The sequence below is a fragment of the Alternaria hordeiaustralica genome (genome assembly GCF_023758085.1).
Source record: "Alternaria hordeiaustralica strain BMP 2776 chromosome Unknown scaffold_11, whole genome shotgun sequence".
Lineage (NCBI taxonomy): Eukaryota > Fungi > Ascomycota > Dothideomycetes > Pleosporales > Pleosporaceae > Alternaria > Alternaria hordeiaustralica.
Genome location: NW_026056783.1, coordinates 369,405 through 384,279, shown reverse-complemented (window position 1 = coordinate 384,279; position 14,875 = coordinate 369,405). Strand labels below are relative to the sequence as shown.

Below are 14,875 nucleotides of genomic sequence, written 5' to 3'. Positions count from 1 at the left end.
CGTCATCCTTTAACAATTATTGACCATACTGAGGCCGATCCAGTGCTCGTCGAAATCCCTTCGCCCAGCAGGAACTTTGGTGGAATCGCTGTCACAGGTATTCCGAATATAGTCCATGTCGACGCCAATATCGCTGCCCAAAGCACAGAATCTAGTGTTGCGCTACAATAGTCATCAGATCAGCTCTTCATTCTCAAGTGTATTGGGGTAAATAAGACATACCAAGTTGCACAAGTAGACAGCGCAGTTGTATGAGCAGCTAACGATGGCGCAGTGGTTGACTCCGCCATTGACACAGTACCAGGTGTGGTGAAGTCCGTTCAGGCGATTCCAGCCGTCGTTGCAAGACTTGTGGCCAAAGACATCTCTGCCCCATTCACAGTTGAGCTATTGACAATGGTGTGAGCATGCATGACTAAAGTTCCGAGGATGGCATGAGCTTGGAGACTTACGGTTGATCGCTTGTGCAAGGAGCGCGCTTGGGCGACATCTAAATCCTTCGTGTCGGGGAAGGCCTCGGGCTTGAGCGCCTTCATCTCCTCGTAGACAGATTCCGCGGTGCCCGTGAAGGTGACGTCGGGGAACCGGTCGTCGGTTACCTCTAGCTCTACGAGAACTATGTTGTCGCCGGATATCTGAACGCTGCCCATGGAGAGATCTTGGGCTTGGGGCACTGCCGTGGCGTTGATCTATTCGCCAAATTAGTCGATGTTGAGTGCAGGAAATTACTGAAAGCGGTGGGAAGTTACGCACAGTGCAAGTAAAGAGGCCCAAAGCGGCAAGGAGGATAGCGAAGAAAGACCTCATCTTAGTACGAGAATTGTCGGTGACTTGGGTAGGATGTATGTGATGGTAAGTTGAATATGTCCGTAGCCTGAACCGGCTCTTTCCAAGATTGTTGGTGGTGAGACTGGAGAATAAGAGTGGAGAGAAAATTTCGCTTCTTTATACCCTCCAGTCTCTATGATAAGTGAGTCCCGTCCTTCACCCTAAGATCCGGACTGCGGTTACCCCTCACTTACCTGTGCGCACGGTGGAGACACGTCATTGGGCGAATACCCAGCGTGGCACGCGCTCTGCAAGAGCGTTTGCCTTAGTCTCTCGCACTGGTGCCTGGTTCAGCGTTTGGAATCTATTGTCTTACTCGGTCGCCACGATAATGCAATTCGGTGGCTTAAAAAGATCGCGGTTGATAAGAACGTTTGTATAATTGTCAAAACGACAAGTATCGCCTGACGCATGAGGTAGGAGTGCTACCTAATCATCGACAAAGAGATGACTCGTTGCCAGAACGACGGTCATCAAGGATGTGTCCGATCTCTTTCATATGCCTAAAAGTACAATGTAGGGGTATCTAGAGGATTTGTGGGCAACAGAGGGACATCTAATGCCTCTCTCTGATAGGCAACGGCCCCATGACATACTCCATCCTCGCAGCGGACTCCTCATCAAACGTCTCGTGCAACTCTGAGTCCACATTCTGAGCTTGAGCCTCATCTTCTGTGTCCTCTTTAGCCTCTTTTCCTTTTCTCTCCGCTCCTCTTCCGGGTCGGCGGCTGTCCTCTGTACGAACGGAAGTTCCAGCTTGCGACCCCAATTCTTGATCATCTGGCTCAGAATCGTGAACATGGAACACTTCACACATCGCCTTCCTCATATCCTCCAGCCGGTCCATGATGCCATCATTGGAAAGATTTTTGGGAAAGGGTACGATCCTGTCTTCGCTTGCGGAAGTCAAGCAGTCCATCAAGAACTGTTTCGGCAGGTCGTGCATCCATTCTCTGACATCCGCCTTCTTTCCAATCTTCACTATGACATCGACAGCGAGGTGACGTAGTGAAGAGGCTGGGGTGGAAGCTTTGTATATATTGAAAATACACTTGTACGGAAGATCGTCGGGGTCGTCGTAGATGCGCAGGAAGAATTCGTCTAGAACCGCATTTCGGAGCAGAATGATCCCTAATTCGTTGGCGAACATGAAGACATGGATGAGTCTGCCGAAAGAGATTCTCTGATCCGTGGTCTCGTCCGAATCGGGCTGATGAAGGTAACCGGTCTTGAGGAAGTCGAGGTAGATGCGAAAATTGCGTGGTGATACATCGGGCAAGCTGAAGTACTCGGATAAGTCGTCCAGTCTAGATTATGTCAGTACGAGTTCGCTTGGTGACACTTGTGTGATATTGTGCTGGATGTCTCCAAAATGAAGTGATTGGAGAACAGATGATGTGGACTCACTGAACGAATAAGTAGTCAGACGTATTGCGCAGTTGTCTCAACGGCGCGTCGAACATTTCGCTGTCGCTACCATAGCCTACTTCCAGCGATACCTGCTCGGGACCAAGCCATTTGCTAAGATCTCCGGGGAGGTCGCTGCAAGGTACGAAAGCCTCCGGCATCCTGGTTCCTAGTGTTGACGATGTCTTGAGTCGCGGTGTGCTCCGATGTTGGAGCTACGGGAGAGAAGACGCAGAGTCGCAATGGCCGTTATGGATGTTCAAAAATTGTCAAAGCGCGGTTACCTGGAAGCAAACGGTGAAGTGAAGGTGAACACGCGCAGTTTCGAGGACCAGACATGGAAACGCGCACCGACAGTTTTGTGTAAAGAGGATATTGGCGGCTAGACCGCGAATTTATATGGATTTACCTCATACAAGAACGCTGAACAGGTCTGCAGACTACATCAAAACAATAACTTGCAAAGTAGATGAATTGACGTTAACGTAGGCTCCAGGGTGTTCGGTTTTTCCTTTGGGTTAGCGTGAATTTATACGAGAAGACAAGACGACGATATCTGATAGTTGACAAAACGAGGTGAGGCTTACGCGTTTGTAACCCTGAGGACTGACATCGAGCAGCACTTCCTAACGTACGTTCATGTGAGACATGATGTGACGGCCCTACGACACTTCTAATAACGCACAACACACCTGCCTACATTGAACACCATGGATATCATCTAGCTAGCTATCCTACTTCATATCATCTCGTACCTGCGAAAGCCCCCATATAGACGCCTCGCTGTCCATCCCAAATACCATGAAGCGGATGCCACCGATAATACATTAGCTAAGTATACTCAACGCCCAAACGACACACAATGATGCAGAGGTATCAGAAAGGAAACAAACGCCAAAACAGTGACATGTGACATGTGACAAAAAAAGTCCACGGGTGGCTTTCTCTTATCGACGTGGGCCGCCCATGCCTCCCGTCATGCGACCACCGCCCGAGTTGAGACTCTGTCGTACGATCATCTCTGCCGCCTGTGCAGCGGCAAGACGTTCCTGTTGTTCGTCAGTAAGCGTGAATATGGAGAAGGAATAGCGATGGGTACCTTCTGTCTGCTTCTGTCCTTCAAGTACCGCTCCGCCTCGGGCCTCATTCTCAATATCCTCAAGATCATGTCATCATTAGGCTCCGCCTGTGCTTCCTTTCTCTTTTCTTCCTTGGCTTTCTTCATTGTGCCAAGATTGCGCGACAGCATGATGGTCTTGTGTTTCCTAGTCGGCATACCAACAAGTCCCGCGGCACCACCGAACTGGTGGCCCATAGCAGGCGGCGCCGACATGCGGTTTAGGCGTTGGGATTGTTCTTGCTGTCGTCTCGCACTAGCTGCAGCCATTGACTCAGACGTACGGATCAAATCTTCGGTAGCTTCGAAGTAGAAGAAGTTGAGGTTCTGAAGCTCATGATACTTGGGTGACTTGAGCACATCCATGGGTACACCCTCAACATTTCCATCCTCATCTACAGCATGGAAGAAGTCGAAAAGCATCTTCAGCCACTTGAACACAATGTCAAGCTCTTGTTGCGTCAGCGGACGCTGCTGTGAGAGTTTGTCGGATAGAGGAGGTACAAGTAGCGACTCTATGGTCGCGAGCGCCTCTTTCCAGAGTCTTGTCATGACCATGATCATTGCAGCGTCTGTGAGCGTCTGCTTCATAATCGCGAAGTTTTCGTCAAAGTAGACGAACAGAGGACCGAGAGCTTGCGTGACGTCTTGTTGTGTAGGGCCTTGAATGACAGACATGGGTCTGGCTTGTCTGAAGTTTCCTAAGTAGTTGGTGACCTTCGATGCTACGCCCTTATTGAGCAAGGCATCAAGTGAGCGACGCGAAAGCTTGTAGCCGATAAACGATGAAAGCTGCCATTGTTAGCGCAAATTGTGCATTTTAATGGCAATATGCCTACCTTGTCCGTGATCTTCCGTGTCATGTCACGCTCAGTCCTCTTAAGTGTTCTGAATGACTTGCCGAAGTAGAACTGGATGTCGTCTCGCTCGCCTTCCATGCTCACACGCAGCAACAGGCGACCCTGCGTATCCAAGTCAAGCCAGTATTCTCGGGGCATATAGTCCCGGAAGTGTGATGGATCGAGCTTGAGAGACGTCCGCCCGACGCAGTCATGGTCGCCCATAGCGTCCCAGTCCCAGATTGTTGCAACGACGTTCAGCGGGCCATTAGTCGTGATGTCAATTGTCTCGTCCCAACGAGGGTTGAGGTTGCGGTAGATGACCCGAGTCTTTGCCAGACGCTTCTGATACTCATCACCAAGCACAACGTATGGGTCACTTAGTCCATTCATGTCGCAGGCTTTTAGATCTTCAGCCTCGATGATTTTGATGGTGAAGACGAAGTTGTTGTTCCGAAGGCGTTGTGTCGGGGGTGGGGAATGCTTTTGGATGACTTCGGCGCATGCATCCACGCCGATCTCGCGCTCGAGCTTATCTAGTTGCTGCATCGCATACTCAATGTTGTTGAGTTTGACAAGCGACTGTATTGGTAAGCATTGAACATATCATTGAGTAGGATACTTACCTCTGGGTAGAATTGAAAAGGCTCGACTTTCTCTTTCTGGCTGTAGAAATCCTTGACCGTCGACAGCCACTTCTCTGATTTGGTCTGATGAGCGGCAGCCTCTTGCTCGGGCGTCAAGCGATCCATCTCTTTGGCAAACTTCTGCTCAACGAGTTCGCAGTATCTCGCGAGTGCGACACCGATCGATTTCGATACAGCAGTCATGAATTTGGCGTATTGGACATCGTTATCCCAGTTTAGTGAGACAATCTGCTCGATACTCTGATTGAAGGACCGGAAGACATCCACGACCGAGACGCTGTGGCGCTCCTCGTCTGAAGGAATGGGGTTCTGCGACTCGATCTGGAATTGGTCTGCCTTGAAAGCGTTGTCAACCCACCCAATAAGGTTTTGATCCGTCATCTGAATCCATCTCCACACAAAGTCCTGTAGCTGGTCTTCGATACTGAAAGCAAAGTTTTTGCCTGGTAGAGCATCGCTGTGTATGCGGCGAATCTCAACAAGCTCTTTGTACAAGTCGAAGCCGTCCTGAACGGGTACATCCTCTCCCTTGCTTTGAGCAACGTCCATGATCCGAGCGACAAGGTCCCGCGCATCTGCGGCGTAAGAGGGAAACATCTTCTCAACGAGGCAATTCATGGGACTAGCACCCATAACCTCTGGGTTTTTGCGGTAGCGCTTCTGTATCCGCTCGCATAGCTTGACCACAGCACGACCCAGTTCAATGACATGGTAGAACTCCCATTCTTCTTTGGTGTCCGGGATGTGCTTCGCTAGCAGCTCTCGGTACACGTCGCCAGCCTTGTCCCTCAGTCCGTGACGTAATTGTTCAGTGAACTGATCCATATCTTCTTCGGTGCCGGGGAAAGTTGGGTCGTCGTAGATGTGGGTCTCAAGGATGTACATTACCGGTCCGAGTGCAGGCGGTTTGGTGTCGTATACATGCATCATCAGCTCGTACAGCTCTCTTAACAGGCAGTCGTGCAACGTTGACAGAATCTGTTGGTTGAGAGTGTAGTCCTGGATTGTCCATTTCGTTCGGTCAAACAACGATACCTGTACTGGAACATGGCTCATTCGATTTGACTTCTTGTCAGCTGGCGGTGGTTCCTTGACATAGTTGAAGGCAGCATCGAGGGTGTCCAGACTGATGTCTTGGTTAATGTACTTGTCGCGTATGACGTCTAGGAACAACACGAGACGGGAGAATTGTGGTATCCTCCATCGGAGGGCTATCTCATTCAAAAGCTCAGCCGATTGTTTCGACAGAAGCTTCACAGACGGGTTCTCGTTGGTAGCTTCGGATGGTTCGAGATCGTTGTCCGCCAGGTCATACGTCAGTGCTTCATTCAGTATCGCACGATAAGTGGCACGTGGATCTGAAGGTATGAAGGTATAGGATGAGCTATCATTTGGGTCGTCGTTGAGGCTGAGCCCATTCATATCCACAGACTGGTCAATGACATATGAGGAGCCGTTCTCAGACGACATAGAACCCTGCCTCGAACCGTCTGAGTAGCCGGGGTCCAAAGAAGCATTGGGCTTGAAGTGTGGCACAGATCCGGGTGAACTCTTTGCGAGCTCGGGGTTGGACTGGATGATTGCCAGTATCATCTGCGAGAGGTCTGGCACCTCTTGGTTCTTCCATGCCTCGTACGCCTCCTCGGTGTCGAAGTCGTCACTGTTCAGCGTCTTCTTGGTCATGAGACTGAGGTGCGCCTGGTATGTCTTGAGATCCTGCAGCGCAGCCTTCTCCGTCCATATCGACTTATATCGGTTGATATCGGCTTGTACATCGGAGTATCCTACAGCGAAGATGCGTGACACTACCAAGACGAGGGGCATGTCCTTGACTTCATAACTTCGCGGAACCTCAACTTCGACTGTTGTGCCGCCCTGGCCGCCATTGCGCTGGTTCTCCGCCGCCAAATCTTGGTCGTGTACGAGTAACTTCTTCTCCATCGTGGCCAACCGATGCGCAAGTTCGGGTCTATCCTTTTGCCAGTCGTGGTCTTTGAGGCAAGAGCTGACAAGACGTAGGAAGAGAGCGACGTGCCGATCTACCATGAGCTTCCAGCTGTCATCTCCGGGCGCCTTCCCCTTTTGCAGTTCCTTTGTGGCGTTGGAGTAGAAAATCAGGAGAAGGTCCTCGACTCTCCTATCTTTGTCCATGTTCTTCCTGAACGACGGGTCCTTGAATGCATTCAGGAAGACGGCAAATGTCCGCTTGACTGTGGCATCCTGGAACTCAGGCATGCGCTCCTGCCCCATCAACACCTTTGTGATTCGTTTGTCCAGTGCAGCCATGAAGTCGCGGGGGAAGCGCGTGCTCTTGGAGTCTCGTATGAGGGAGAAGTCCTTCATGAGGTCGTTTATCGAGGTCGACGATCGCTGGACGTGTTTGGGCGCGGCGGGCACATGTTGCACCCGCTTCTGCCGGGGCTGGAGGAGGTATGCGAGGTATGCCGCGCGGAGAGCATAGAGATAGGCATCTTGGGCCGTGACGGGGCGCTTCCCCTGGGCGTTGGCTGAACTGCGTCGTCGCAGGCGGTCCTGGGCCTGGAGGCTGTTGATGCGGCGATTGCTCCCCCGGGTGCCGTCCATGGTGGAGTGCGTGGGAGGATTCAATGGCGTGGGTGGAGGAGTGCGGCCGCGGTTGGGCGCATGTCACGGCGGTGGTGGTGTAGTGCGTGCTCCCGGGCTGCAGCTGCCCAGTGGGATGTCCTAGCGGGGTCGTGCCTTCTCTTGCAATTTCTCCTACAACGTGGCGACTCTGTCACTGGCCTTGAGCCGTCGTATTCACTCTCCACCGAGGGTTACTACTGTCGGCGGTATCTCTGGGCGTCGCGTCGTGGCCGACGTGGTTCCTGGTGGCGCGGAAGATCCACCGGAGTGCGTCACACGCTGTTGGGTGCAGGGAGCCAGGAGCCTCATATCGCGCTGACGGGGTCCGGCCACCTTGAAACAACGTTTTAATTAGCCGCATGTTTCTTGCTTGATAGCGCCATGTCAGCGTCGCTGCTAAACAAACAGCCGTTTTACTAGTACAGATGCCCTCATCTGCACATTGCGCATCTTATCGCCATGGTACCAAGCACGTGCTAGCTATGGAGAGCTTCCGCTTCACCCACGCGTATCGATAGCGCGCCTCTACCATCGCACCTCCTACCACACACACGGATGCCCATCGCACATTGTAGCACCGGCTTGCTGGTATAGCCCGCGTTGAGTGGTGTATGCCTCCAAGCTCGGCACCCGTCGGCCCATTCACATGAAGGGCAGGAACTATGCCCAGGTGAGCGCCTGCTGTCCCCTACAACACTATAGCAGTCGCGTACCACAGCCTGTGCCTCAGAACGTCGCCTTGGTCTCCTTGACCGAACATACAGCATAACGCAAGAAAATTTCCCAAGTAGCCACATCCAGCGAACCGGTTCGTGCCAGCTGAAATCTACTCTACCTACCCGAACACACTGGCCATTCGCGTCAGACGATACACTCGTACCACCGCCTCCACGCCATCATGCCGGAGTCGCAAAGTCCCACGAACGCCGCCGACCGGCCCCGCCTTACCGAAGCCCAAAAGAAAGAGAACCACATCCGTTCCGAGCAGAAGCGACGTGAAGCGATTAGAGAAGGCTTCGACCGACTTGCCTCAATAGTACCCGGCTTGGAGGGACAAGGCCGGAGCGAGGCAGTTGTACTCGGGGGTGCCATCAAGCTTATGCGCGAGAAGATTGTGGAGCGACAGCAGATCATCGCCGACGCCAAGGCGAAGGGGATCGACACAACGGGATGGGAGTTGGACAAGGACACGATGGAGGCGTGCGCTAGGCAGATGGAGCGAACGCTGGCCGAGGAGCGACAGGCGGAGAAAGAAGAGAACAGTAATGGTGTTGAGGTGAAGAAGGAGTAAGAACGCACGCCTTCAACACGGTATACACGGAATGAGAATGGGCTGGGATACGGGAACATGCGTACAAGGCGTACACGCGTCACATTGCTAGTAAGCAGCAATACACCCTTTGACTTTCCGCATGAGTCGCGTGGGGGGGCTTTGAGAAAGAGGTATCATAACCCCTTCCGGTCAGAAGTAAAGTGCATTTCTTCGCTATCCTCAAATCAAAGTGATGATTAATCCACCTAAGACGTGCGACAAACTAAGATCAGAGCGCATCCATGTAGTAGACATTCACCCGTGCACACACCACGCGCTTATCGATAAGACCCAAAATTATCTTTCACATGAAAGAAGCCCCACCAACCACCAAACTAACATCTTGCATATCGGTCTAACCTGATCCAACCCCAGTTCAGCGTTTCATCATGGCATTCAGTTTCGGCTTTTCAGGCGATGACATAGAAGAAGACCCCAACGACGTGCAAGAGCAAGGGCAACAGCAAACCACGACAGATAGCAATGTCCCACCACCTATTGCGGTCAAAACACATGATCTCGATGAGCTGGTAGGTATGCGCTTTGGAAACTTGTGTAGATTCGGGACTACTTCTCAACAGTCCACCCTCTGACGATTTCTCTCTCACGGAGATGGCGAAGACATTCCCATGAGCGATACTAACAAGGGTCCTAGCTAGCCAGCCTCCCAGACAAACTCTCCTACTCAACCATCAACATAACCAGCCCCAAAGGCTTCACAACCCGTCTACCCCGCCGCGAACTCTTCGATGTGCGCCTCCAGCTCATGGCCGAAGACGATGGATCTTCCCAAACACCTCTGACAGGTCTGGATGTAATGCCTCCCTATCCCCTCCTTCCATCCACAAACTGACACTCACCAAAAGGACTCCGACCTCCGCCAAAACGTTTACGAAGGCGGTTACAAGACCTGGGAATGCAGTCTCGATCTCGTCCGCTACCTGCTTGATCGTGGACCGCGGAAAGATCTCGATGACCTTATGCGCGTCGGTCATGTTGTTGAGATGGGTTGCGGGTCTGCGCTGCCTTCGCTTCTCCTTTTTCAGTACGCGGTTACGAACCAACTTGGGATCTACTTCACCCTAACAGATTACAACGCCGACGTTCTACGGCTTGTGACTCTACCCAATCTACTTCTGACATGGGTGGGTACGCTAAGTGCTGAGGAGAGTGCCGCGTTATTTCCTGAGACGGGCAATCCGCTGTTGGAACAGGAGGAGAGTAGCGAGTTGTACATCACTCCTGAAATTCTAGCTGCTTTCAAGAAGGCGATGAGTGAGATTGGGATTACAATGACGTTTATCTCGGGGTCTTGGACGCCGGTCGAGAAGCTTCTGGAGATGGTTCCTTCGTCTCCGGATTTGAGCACATTTATCCTTGGCTCGGAAACTATCTACTCGCCAGCCTCGCTCACGGCGTTTACTGATGCAATTGTCGCGCTGATGGGACGGGTGAAGACGGGCAAGACGATGGTAGCGGCGAAGAGAGTGTACTTTGGTGTTGGAGGTAGTGTGGATGGATTCAGAGAAGCTTGTGCGCAGAGGGGATGTGTAGCGTACGAGATGGAGTTCGAAGGCCTAGGCGATGGAAGCGATGGAGGTGTGAGGAGGTGTTTGGTTGAGGTGCAGATGCATTGAACTTTGTAAAAATAATGGTTCATTGCGGTCATGAGTTATGGATGAGATGGGTATCTAGGGATGTACCAAGTGGAAAAATGAAACCAAAAGGAAAGTAAAGACAATCTTGTGAACGCCGTCAAAAAATATTCAAGTACTAAGCCAGGTTTCTCCAAAGCTGCCTGTATCGAGACGATCTTACTACTTCGCCTTCACGGTGACTGTCGGTCCAGGCAGCTCCCTTCTACCCTCGCCTTCTTCGCCACCACGCATAAGCCTCTTATACGTGTCCCCCTCAACCCTCATGTGCTCTCCACGACTGACCTGCAGCCTATCCACACCCTTCCCGATAGCATCGATATGGTACTCCAAAGGTAGATCACTTCTGTACCCCAACATCTCTGGCGCCGCAACTCCCTCACGCAAGTTCTCTAACTCGGCCTGTATCTCTTGCAGCTTCAGAAGTGTGCCAGATACATGATTGACCGCTCTCTTGCGATAGGCTCCGATGTTGGCAAGTAGATTAAGGGACTTGGTGTTGGCTTTTACATCCCCGCGGTTACCGCCGAGCTTCGTCCAAAGGCTTGAAAGAAGCTCCTCTTGTCTGCCTGTTATCGTCTGGTCATCGCCTGTTGCGATTTCGTAGATGGTACCTAGTCGCTCATCAAGGTTGTGCAGAACAAGAAGCAGAGCTTGAGCTGTTTCGATAAGACGCGTAATCTCGTCTTTGTTCTTGCTGACGTGTGAGACATACTGGTCGAAGATGCGTTGTTGGAGCGTTGGCGGTGGCGCGACGAACGCACCCGTGACCTGGTTGATAACTCGGCCAACGGCGCCAATGGAAGCCTCTTTCTCCGAGATACCAGACAACACGTTCATGGTCCAGGTGTTTGTCGCAATTACACGGTCCATAGCTGCCCCTATGCGACTGTTGTAACGAGACAGATCGACGGAAGCCTCGTTGGCTGTTTGTACAAAGTACTCGAATTCATTATCCAGGGCCTTCCGGCTCGGAAGACGAGAGTGCTTGACAAGAATACGCAAGTCGCGAATAGCAAGCTCGGAGTTCTTGATCGTGGCTGGCAGAGCAGAAGTATCTTTCGATGCGTCCAGGATATCCTCGAATCGACTTTGAACATTGATGAGTTCCTCGAAGTCGGCCTGAGGTTCTGACGTGTCTAACGTAGCGCATGCGGGGATGAGGTAGGAAGAGCCTGGTATCGCGCAAACAGGCCCCATTACAGCGTTCGATACTGTGGATCGTAGTATGCCGGACGCTAGCTGGATGCCGAAGACTAGGATACCAACGCCGAGGGCGACCCCTAAGAACGGCTTGATAAAGTGTCGCATCGCGTAGGAGAAGATGTCTAGGAAGTGGGCGAGGAGTGGTGCGGCGACGTTATCCCAGAAGAGGTTCACGTAGTGCCATGGGCTCACTTCTTCCTGGTTATGTTGCGGCGCTTGCGGGTATCCGCTGGCAGACTCTTTCGTGAAAGAGCTGCCTGGTGCAAGGGGCGAGTCTGATGGGCGGTTTTGGGTCGTGTTTCTTGCTCGGTTCCGAGGCTGAGATTTTGGACCTGGCGAGCCGCTGTAACCACTCGGCGAGTTACTCATGGAAGGCATGATGAAGCTCGGCTCGGATGCGTCTTGTTTTGGTGTTCTGTCGGATCCTATCCTTTGCGACTGGCTGGCTTTGGTCCGACTTGCTGGCTTCCTCACGGGTCGAGCCTGCGCTTGCGCCGTAGGTGTTGACTTGCTGAGGTGATTGCGCTTAGGTCTGGGTGTCACGGTCGTTCGTGGTTCTTGTACAGTTTCTTTGTCAGAGTCCTCTAGTTCCAATTCGCTGGCTTCGTCGCTGGCCGAGTGAATGGAGCCTTCGTTACCGGATGCGTAGTCAGCGTCGCCCCAGCTACTGCCCAAGCTGTGTTCGAGTCGCCGCGAACGTGCGCTCATATTCTAAGTCGATGGTATCTAGGTCTGTGACGTAGGGCTGACGGTTGGGTGGGTCAAGGTAAGAATGCAATACAGAGCAGGGGGTAGTTATAGATTTAGGCAGTGGTGTGTCTAGTGATGACCCAAACTGTCTCACTGACTGCCTTTGTGTCGTTGTAGGAGGCTGGGTAGAACAGGTTGCCACTTCCTACGTGTGACGTGGGGCCTGCCAATCAGGCTTCCGGCGCATACTGTGTCTTAGTGCGTCGCAGAGACATCAAGCACTTTTGTTGTTAGTGGAGTTCCAGAGCGATGGCCCTAGCACTGTACCTGTAGTACCTGACTGCGTTCGGGGATTAAGTGATGTTGGCGTACAGACGCGTCGACGTCATGTTCGAGCTCGCGTGCGCCAAGACGACTAGTCCAGAAAGTGCATCCTGAACAGCACGCGAAGTTGGTGCAGGAGTCAAGACTTTCCGATGTCACTACGCCAGCTTTCCCTCACGCTACGGACTGCAAGACGGGCGCAATTAGAACCAACGAGGTGGCGCCAACATGGACGTCTCTTCGCGCGCAGTTGCTCTTGTTCTGCGCCCCACCAGTTGCAGCACACGGTGACCGTCTCGTCTGAAGCACCCGCCAGTGCGCAATTGAACCCTACCGCCGGCACCCCGCCTACACCTCCTCTCGACCACCGAGCCCTCGCGCAAACACACAATCTCTTTATCACATCTCCATATAGCCCCGGATCGCCGCTCATCCTTCCCAACGGTGCCTATGTCTTCCAGAAGTTGCAGTCGTTCCTGCGAGCGCAATATCCGCAATTCGGCTTCCAAGAGGTCATCACGCCTATAATATACAAGAAGTCGCTATGGGAGAAGTCTGGGCACTGGGAGAACTATGCAGAAGACATGTTCAGTGTGCAGGGAAGAGGGACAACAGCGCAGATACCTGAAGCAGAAGGCGGAGAAGACGGGGAGTTCGGTCTGAAGCCAATGAACTGCCCTGGCCACTGTTTGCTGTTCAGGGATGAGATCAAGAGTTACAGAGATCTCCCAGTCAGATTCGCCGACTTCAGTGCTCTGCACCGGAACGAGATCTCAGGCGCTTTGACAGGTCTGACCAGAGTCAGGCGGTTCCACCAGGACGATGCGCACATCTTCTGTCGGCCAGACCAAATTCTAGCAGAGATTGAGCAGACACTCAAGTTCGTGGGCATGGTATACAACACGTTTGGACTGGGGCCCTACAAACTGCTTCTCTCCACTCGGCCCAAGGACAGCTTCATCGGCACAATCGAGGAGTGGGATCGCGCGGAGGAGCAGTTGACTACCGCCTTAAACAACATCGGAAGCGAATGGGCAATAAACGAGGGAGACGGAGCGTTCTATGGTCCGAAGATTGACATCATCTTGAAAGATTCGAATGGCAAGGAGCATCAGACGGCAACCATACAGCTCGACTTTCAGCTACCGCAGCGCTTCGATCTGCAATACCAAGCATCGCCAGAAGAATTGGAGGTAGGGCCGCAGTCATCTATGGATGCAGGACTGGATCCGGCTCTTCGCCGGCCGGTCATCGTACATCGTGCCATCTACGGTTCCATCGAACGCTTCATGGCTCTACTGATCGAACACTATGCTGGCAAATACCCGTTCTGGCTTTCGCCTCGACCAGCTATCGTTCTATCGTTAAACTCAGACCCTAAAGTTCTCGAACATGTCTCGCGCATTCAGTCTGTCCTTTCCGGTCTCACACCCTCCGACGCACCAGCCACGTCCGCATCGTCACCCAGGCCCTTACCGTTATCGACTATACACCTGCCCGTCGATGTCGATACAAGCGACCGCTCGCTCGGGAAAAAGATCGCCGAGGCAAGAACAAAGAAGTACAATCACATCATTGTGGTTGGCGGCAAAGAGGTTGAGAGTGGTAGCATGAATCTTCAGATCGTGAACCAGCCAAATGAGGAGTCCACTATAGAAGCGATACAAGTTTCTTTGGGAAGGACCCTCACTGACAAAGAGAGATCAAAAGTCACCGTGAACGTCGACCTAGATGGCGCTAGGAAATACTTCGAGAACCTGGCCAATTCGTTCTTGTAATACAAAGTCGATTCGGATTCAAAACCTTGTCTATGTTCAATTGCGTGACAACGTGGTTGCCCGGTGTTTAGTCTTGCTGTTTGCTCTGCCTGTTCTTACGATCCGTCATTACATGCGGCCGATTACAACATCTCGCACGTTACTTCGAGAAAAGTTCCTGGTATACTCAAGGAGAAGGTAGTATGGAACAGGCTCTGCCAATGCTACTACACCCCGAAGGCTTGTCGACCGAATTGCGACATCTAAGTAGCAAGGTCTATCCGACTTTATCAAGTTTGTCTCATGTCCTCAGAGTCGAATTACCGATTGGTGTTCTCGCTCTCACTCTCACTCTCACTTTCACTTTCACTCTCACCACCCGAGCACCGCCAAGACAACTAGTTCTTGCACCGGTACCTCAAAATTCTTCTCGATTGCCCACCACGTCACCAATTCCTCAGCGACGTTTCTTGTCACGACCCTATCTCA

At 52.2% G+C, this 14,875-nt stretch overlaps 7 protein-coding genes across 7 annotated transcripts; 3 read left to right on the top strand and 4 right to left on the bottom strand.

Annotated features, from left to right (window-relative positions):
* Positions 1 to 174: 174 nt before the first annotated feature.
* J4E84_006059 (uncharacterized protein) lies at positions 175 to 650 on the bottom strand (the record flags this gene model as incomplete). The annotated part of the gene is made up of 2 exons (XM_049388651.1): positions 175 to 387; positions 453 to 650. 2 exons carry the CDS (start codon positions 648 to 650, stop codon positions 175 to 177), a joined length of 411 nt encoding a protein of 136 aa, XP_049243550.1.
* Positions 651 to 1,384: 734 nt separating this feature from the next.
* Positions 1,385 to 2,396, bottom strand: J4E84_006058 (uncharacterized protein; the record flags this gene model as incomplete). Its single annotated transcript, XM_049388650.1, has 2 exons — positions 1,385 to 2,135; positions 2,236 to 2,396. The coding sequence occupies 2 exons, from the start codon at positions 2,394 to 2,396 to the stop codon at positions 1,385 to 1,387; spliced, it is 912 nt and encodes a 303-aa protein (XP_049243549.1).
* A 786-nt stretch (positions 2,397 to 3,182) lies between these two features.
* On the bottom strand, positions 3,183 to 7,421 carry J4E84_006057 (uncharacterized protein; the record flags this gene model as incomplete). The annotated part of the gene is made up of 4 exons (XM_049388649.1): positions 3,183 to 3,284; positions 3,335 to 4,144; positions 4,192 to 4,773; positions 4,818 to 7,421. 4 exons carry the CDS (start codon positions 7,419 to 7,421, stop codon positions 3,183 to 3,185), a joined length of 4,098 nt encoding a protein of 1,365 aa, XP_049243548.1.
* A 919-nt stretch (positions 7,422 to 8,340) lies between these two features.
* Positions 8,341 to 8,733, top strand: J4E84_006056 (uncharacterized protein; the record flags this gene model as incomplete). The annotated part of the gene is made up of 1 exon (XM_049388648.1): positions 8,341 to 8,733. The coding sequence occupies one exon, from the start codon at positions 8,341 to 8,343 to the stop codon at positions 8,731 to 8,733; it is 393 nt and encodes a 130-aa protein (XP_049243547.1).
* Positions 8,734 to 9,143: 410 nt separating this feature from the next.
* Positions 9,144 to 10,391, top strand: J4E84_006055 (uncharacterized protein; the record flags this gene model as incomplete). Its single annotated transcript, XM_049388647.1, has 3 exons — positions 9,144 to 9,284; positions 9,410 to 9,568; positions 9,621 to 10,391. The coding sequence occupies 3 exons, from the start codon at positions 9,144 to 9,146 to the stop codon at positions 10,389 to 10,391; spliced, it is 1,071 nt and encodes a 356-aa protein (XP_049243546.1).
* Positions 10,392 to 10,571: 180 nt separating this feature from the next.
* Positions 10,572 to 12,323, bottom strand: J4E84_006054 (uncharacterized protein; the record flags this gene model as incomplete). The annotated part of the gene is made up of 1 exon (XM_049388646.1): positions 10,572 to 12,323. The coding sequence occupies one exon, from the start codon at positions 12,321 to 12,323 to the stop codon at positions 10,572 to 10,574; it is 1,752 nt and encodes a 583-aa protein (XP_049243545.1).
* A 458-nt stretch (positions 12,324 to 12,781) lies between these two features.
* J4E84_006053 (uncharacterized protein) lies at positions 12,782 to 14,407 on the top strand (the record flags this gene model as incomplete). The annotated part of the gene is made up of 1 exon (XM_049388645.1): positions 12,782 to 14,407. The coding sequence occupies one exon, from the start codon at positions 12,782 to 12,784 to the stop codon at positions 14,405 to 14,407; it is 1,626 nt and encodes a 541-aa protein (XP_049243544.1).
* Positions 14,408 to 14,875: the final 468 nt, after the last annotated feature.